At 40.0% G+C, this 7221-nt stretch overlaps 1 protein-coding gene across 3 annotated transcripts in view; it reads right to left on the reverse strand.

Moving 5' to 3' along the window:
- The window catches only part of VCAN (versican), a 109331-nt gene extending 104978 nt beyond the window's left edge, over positions 1-4353 (reverse strand). For all 3 annotated transcript variants that reach the window (XM_086479133.1, XM_086479132.1, XM_086479130.1), the window contains exon 1: positions 4284-4353. In XM_086479133.1, the coding sequence (XP_086335259.1) occupies positions 4284-4353 (70 nt within the window). The remainder of the gene's footprint in view (positions 1-4283) is intronic.
- Positions 4354-7221: the final 2868 nt, after the last annotated feature.

Consider the following 7221-nt stretch of genomic DNA (forward strand, 5'->3'; position numbering starts at 1 on the left):
CATATTCTGCAAGAAATTCCCAGGAAGCTGGGCAAATGTAAGTCTCAGCTGCAGAACTCAACGTAACATATACAGACACTACAGGTATGCATACATGCATTTTATAGCATATATAGAACACAAACATGATCAGATAAACTGATGTTTAAACTGATATATTATTATATACCTTTGAAAGAACATATGACACACTGCAACCTAGGGGATTTCTACTGTATTCTGGACTACTGGGCTTTCACAAAAGCATACTCCTTCATGGCATGACAGTCACTTAAAATGAGTAAGATAAACTCCAATATTGATCACAATCAAAAAATCCATCTTGTAAACTAAAATATCCTAACACCATCTAGTTCAAAGTGAGTAAATGCCACACTAGCAGCAGGCGTAAACCTTGCTCATGAACTCCTGTCATTAATCCTTCACATGTACCAGAGCAAACAGCAAAGGTCTCACAGAGGGGCACTGCCGTGACCCCAGAAGCTTACACCATATTTCCTGCTGCCTTTCTGACACACATCTTCTGACAAGTTAAAGTCTTAAAGAAGCCATGCAAGACCATTCTCAATTTGCCCTCAAAGGAAAAATACTTTTGTTGCTACATAAAGTCTAACGAGCATGCCACACAAACATGCTAGGTATTTATAAATGTGATCATTCAAAGATGAGAGTGGAAAAGAAATCAAAGGAATAATGATTAGCAGTGAACGCATAAAACTTTGCACACTTACAACTTGCTATGTTCTAAATCAAGCTTCAGTTTTGTTATCATTAACATTAACACTCACAGATTCCAGGATCTACACTTTAATTGATGATAACTGCTGATTTTGTCAAATTTCCCATATGACTCTAGGAAGAAAAATTTTAGACTTCCAGAATAATTTTGCCTGAAAGTTTTTAAAGGAAAAATTATAATGCATCATATTGAAGTGACTATTCAATTAAATTTAATTAAATCATACAGAGTGATCCAACCCACTGTGGGAATGGAAGCATGGAAATTTGTGTTTCATGGAAGATTTCAAGGCTTCAATTTTGTATTCAAATTTAGGATTTAAAAAGAAAAAGTTGAAACTTAAGATGTCTAACTCTTCAAAATGCGGAGATGTATTTTGTTTTTAGAGTATTTTTTTAAACAAAAGAAACAGTTGTACTTGTAAAGATTGTCTGTAATCTCGTAACACTCATCCTCAGAAATGTTATTACACAAATTGACTGACATTTCTACAAAACAGAAGTGTATGAATTGATCCCACAGACTCTATTGGATCAATTCATGAAAAACAAAATTTTTTCATGTTTGTCTTCTTCCCCATGGCCGTACTCAGAACATGTTTAAGACTCTCTGTGGTGAAAGAATGGCCCCCAACTTCAACATAATCTCACAGAGCTCACAGTGTATTCTACGAAAAATAAGGGTCTTTTTGAATTCCTCACAAAAGATTAAGGCAAATAAGGACCAGTCAGAACATGGTCTCTGTTCCTGAGAAGCCCTTACAGGGATGTTCATATGGAACTTGCTTAAGTACTAAAGAGTTTACTCTGGAGACAACATGACCCATTTAAGAGATGATAAAAGGTGGAGTAAGTCAAGGGACATCTGAAGGTGCCATCCCATGATTTACCACTCTAAGGATCCATCCCACTCCTCCCCACTTCCAGTGATGCACTCCCAATCCTTGAATTCTGCCAGCACTAGCATTTGCATGAGGCAGTGAGTCAGATCAGAGGTCTGATCCAGTGGAAAAATAACCTGCAAGAAATGCCATGTGCTCTTTCAAACAAGTAATTTACCCGATTCAGCTGGCCATATACTTGCATAAATACCAGTGTCAGCACTGAGGAAAGCATGAAAACTAGCACCAGTGGATGGAAAAGGGGCAAGACTATCCCATCTAGTGTTAAAATGTATGTGCGATTAGGCTGACCATTAGCCCTAAGTAAACATGAAGAGACTTTCAATAAGTCATAACAGAAACGTTATGTTTAAACTTCTTGTCAGATTCCTTTGCCCTACTTATTCTATCTTCTTACATGTTCTCCATTCGTAGGTTGATTCTCAGGTAAAATCTTGTCATTAGACCTCTCCTTGTGTGAGCAATGTACTACCATTTACTCCATTTTGAAGATGACTAATTATTGCTAGTAGCTCTTCCTTTTCTTGTATCTTAAAAGACATTTCTGCCTTAAAGAAAGATATAACTTAGAATCAGAGCGGTTTGGGTTGGAAGGAACATTCAACAATCATCTAGTCCAACCCACCTGCCATGGCAGGGACACCTTCCAACATATCAGGTTGCTTAAAGCCCCATCCAACCTGGCTTTGAACAATTCCAGGGAGGGGCATCCACGACTTCTTTAGGAGACCTGTACCAGTGTCTCACCACTCTTACTGTAAAAAATTTCTTCCTCATGTCCAATCTAAACCTACTCTCTTTCAGTTTTGCTCCTTGTCCTACTCTGGTAGAAAGTCTCTCTCCATCTTTCTTATAAGCCCCCTTTAAGTATAAGTGCTTATCATATAAAAACTGCCAAGTTCATCACGTAGACTTACATTGCAAGTCCATTACCTTTTCTGACAATTGTTTACTTTGCCTCTCTTAATGCTTCATATAAACAAATTATTAAATATCAGCTGTGAATCCAAGATCCATACATCAGTCCACACTCACAGATATTTTACTAAGTAAAAAAATAAGAGGAAAAAAAAGCATGACATTTAATAACTAAATCAGTCTCAGCCCCCTATGAATGAGAAAATGGAAGCTCAGTTTTTCTGTCTTGCTAAAGCTTTGAGTCTCTTGTCCCTGAGGACAAGTCTAATCATCCTGGTCTGTTGTACGTTTAATGAAGAATGGAAAACGAAAACCACCTTTAAGGAGGAAGTGATAGTAGGAAATAGCAAAGGATGGTGCTTCCAACCTACCTGAGGAAAAAAAAAGCTACTTTTTTTCAGTTGGCCCCACTAAGCACAACTGTTTTTTCTTTTATCTTGCAGGACTACCTAAAGACTTTCCTAGAAACAGTGTTCAAGCTGGAAAAAAACAATTAGTACATTCGATTTTCCCAAAGGGCAAAATCAGTTTGAGGAGTCCTTTGAAAGAAAAGAAGAAGAAAAAAAAAAAAAAAATCAAGAAAAATCTTGCTTTGAGGCTTGGGAAAGTTATAATCCCAATTTTGTGAGTCTGCAGCAGTTGTATGGACCTTTTCCTTACTAAAGGCTTGACTCAAACTTTCAAATAAACATGGCAACCACACATGAACACATACTTTAGTGCTAGCACGTGATCACGAAGAGAAGTAATGAGGGCTCCTCCTTTCCACCCAAACCAAAGACCTGCAGCTGCCCTAACACTTCCTTGCTCCAGACCCCAGCAGCCAAGGGACTTGCCACCAGGTTAGCTCAGGCAGCCCCCCCACAAGAGGGGGCTGGCAGCCAGACGCCCATTACAGAGGCATGTCCCCAACTGCTCCTTAACAGATCACAGAGCAAAGCAGAAACTGGAGCTACTGATTTTGCCTGTATCCCACTTGTGCACGGCATTTTTCACCCTGAATACAGAGAGGGTGCAAGCTGTGACCTATAGATCCCAAAACACATTGGGATCTGACTGGGAGGTGTGCCAAACTGGTATTCCTGTAGCCCAAGGACTTCCCCATTTTATTCACTTCTGCAGCCTGGCTAGGTCTGTCCCAGGATCCTGCTCCTGCGCCGCCAGCACTGCCCGCTGCTGCCTCCGTGACACCAAGCTGAAACTCCCATGGAAGGTGTCGGCTTTCCACTAAAGTTAGCACCACGCCATCAGCCCTCACTTCATCTACTGCAAGGAGCTCCTTAGTGGATGATGGAAAATGAAGGTGCAAGACATACCTGTCCAACAGGTCGAACATTTCAAAAGCACAGCTTAAAGGATTAAAATGCATTCTGGAGTATTTGGAGAAAGCAGTCTATTTTGCTTTACACAATGTAATCCCATGGCACTTTCTTTATTGTTACTCGAATTAACGACACTTACAAACCTCAGGAGACATCAGGCAGGCATGCAAAAAACTTGTCAAAAACATGCCCACCCACCAAGACTTTTCTATATAAATCAGTAAGGCAGTGAGGAGAACACAGAAATAAAGTCAGTTACACAGTGCAGCAAGAAGAGTGGCAGAGGCAAAACCAGAAGCTGAATCTCCTGAGTTTGAGTTGTTTCCCTAGTCCTGAGAAACACCCTACTGATTGGACCACTAAAATGAATTTTAATAAATAGTTCTGTGTATAACAGACTTACCTTTAGGTAGCATATATGTTATAACTAATGTAGAGTACATCCATAAGATACTTTTTATACTTAACAACATCTTGACCTACAAATAAAGAACAAAGGAGTAAGCGGTTAGTATTGCATTGTGTCCTTAACAAGTGCTGTAATTCAATACATCAATATTTGCCATATTAGAAGCAGTCATCTACTTAAAAAAAAAAAAAAAGTGTTCAGCAGGACAGTGAATAATTCTTAATATATTGATCTTCTGCCATTTTATTCACCATTAAATTTATTCCCATACAGTGGTAGCAGTGTAGGAGTACAAAAACAATGTGGTGTTGCCAGTCCAGTAACACAAACTACCCTGTCATTTAGCAACAGCTAGCAACCCGGTTCATGTCAGAAGGGGCTCCCATGACAAACTTCTCACGAATTTTGATGGTGAGTCAATGTCCACACTACGATCCTTTCCACCTGCAAGTAGGTTGCCAAATGACTTCCTACTTTCAAAATTTTCCATACTATATTTCATGGTGAAAATTTGTTACAATGACAATGTGTCCCCATGGAATACAGATTCATGCATTTCAGGTTATTGAGTCCAAACTGATACTCAGACATGTCAGTTCCCTTTGGGTTTGCTTCTCATTTCCTTTACAGCCTCCACCTCCTAACAACAGGAAAATTCTCCACATATATTGTATGTACACAATAAAATATTGCATGTTCATAATAGTATATCATCATTTTTATTCCAGTTCTTACACACGTTGAATCTGTAAATATCCCCCAAAAAATTAAAAAATACAGTAGCAAAAGCATTGTAAGTCCCAAAAATGTAAACTGCCGTAAAGGGTTTATAAATAGTCCCTCTTCCACATATCTACACGTATGTACCTTCTAGCCAACATAAAACAGTGTCTGTTGAAAAATTTTTATCACAAAATCCTGAGTTTCCTGATAACTGCTGTCAAAATATGCTAATTGGGTTCTTTACTTGGGCAAGTAACCTGAACTGGTAGTTTTTTCCTGTCCAAGTGAGATTGCAGTTGAACTGTTTTTAGGAACAGCGAAACAGAGATTTAATAGATATACATCTGTGTTATAACTACAGAACTTGTATTGCACATACTTATTTTAGCATTTTTTACTTTATCATGTTAGTTCCTTTGTACTTACACATGATTCTTTAGGGTTAAAACATTAACTAATACAGTTAAAAACCTCCACAAGCTATACTGAACGTGACAGTAAGACACACAGAGAAACATCTTCAGAAAGCTACTGGTGACGTGTTCAGTCTCAGGACTTACAGCTGCAGCCCAAAGTTCACATGAGTCTGTGTGAATTGGTATCTATCCTGTAACAGCTGAACGGTTCAGAAAAGACGCAAAAACATCTCAAACCAAGCCTTTCCAATGAGGCAATCTCTAACATAACAGCCTCAAATTAAAAATTCCCACCCAAAAGGGCTGAAAACCCAAGAGTTTTCATTCCCTATATGTGCATGGCCAGAGTCGGCTGGTTGCACTAGGAAACACATGCTGCAACCTATTCCCAGGGCGTGGAGGAAAGAATACAGCTGCTTTCCGTAGAGCAGACTGCATGCTGCCAAAGACACCCCATCTCTGCTACGGTCATTCAATAGAGATGAGTGTATAATGTGATATCACTTATTTTGCAATGTTAACTTCATGGAATTTGCACTTTTTATGACTGAGCCCCAAATAAGAACTGAGACTTCTTTGACCTCATTCAGTTTGAGCCCTATCTGTCATAAAACTTTTTCTGAAGGCTCAAATACATACCCCCAACACCATCCAGCCAGAGTTTTATCCCTCCCTGTGCTTACACAAGCCAAGCTGTACACGGAGAAAACAAAAGTGGCTATTGAATAACTAACTTTAAAGATCTATGCTGTGCCCTGTTATACTGTGTATGCCCTAGTAAGTTCCCTGTAGAAAGTCATTATGAGTGAGGAGGTTACACGAGATAAGTGTAATAATAATCTTCACTATTACACAACATTTAAAAAAAAAAAAATCAGAGGTTACGCTGAGCCTAGAGATGTGCACAGACTAGAAGGGCCTTCAAGCAACCTTTGTATCCTGAAGCTGCTGAAAGCCTCAAGCACCGAAACCGCTGCAGACTAGTTTCTTTGGTAACACAAGTACTCTGAAAGAAGTACAAAAAGAAGACTGACAGACTCTTCCAGCTTCAAAGGCAATGAATGCTGGACCCGCCTGCAAGACAATGTGAAAGCTCTCGCCCCTGTGAAAGCAGCATGGCTCCAGACCTTCTTTAGAGATTTTCTCCCCACATGTGTTTCCCATGCGTCACACAAACTGGCTACATCAACAGCTAAACAAAAATCTAGACAAGCTGTTTACAAGTTTAGCTTTCCATGTTTACCCATACACTTAAACTCCCTCCTCCTCCAGAAGGCAACCTTGGCTTTTAGGACCAGAAACAAGGGAATCAAAGATTCACTGAGAATCCTGGAAGACGGGCGTGCTGCACCTAAAAAGGGCTGGTTGCATGTTGCAGCCACCACCTGCTCCTCTGCACTGGCCCTAACCAGGAGTAGCTCTGTTCTTGGCACATGCCAATGGGAGGCCCATTGCCTTCAGAAGTTCGTTCCAGTACTGTCATGACAAGAGTTGGTGTAACCGCTTCCACATTTGTAAGATGACAAACCCTGCTGTCACACTCAGAGCCAGCTGAGAGCTCTGAGCGTGAGCTCCTGCCCTACACTACAAGTCCAGAGCATGGGGAGGACCTCGTTTTCCCATTCCTCACCACTTACCGCACCAACACAGAGCATTGATCCTCCAACGTCATGTTGGCCACTGCATTACAAATGCAGTTTGAGGAATCTTACTGAAAAAACCTCACATCTTCAGCTTCCGGTCACTAAACATGATACATACACCCACAATGAAACATGAAAACAGAAAGACAA

Source organism: Leptosomus discolor, chromosome Z, assembly GCF_034619465.1.
Source record: "Leptosomus discolor isolate bLepDis1 chromosome Z, bLepDis1.hap2, whole genome shotgun sequence".
Lineage (NCBI taxonomy): Eukaryota > Metazoa > Chordata > Aves > Leptosomiformes > Leptosomidae > Leptosomus > Leptosomus discolor.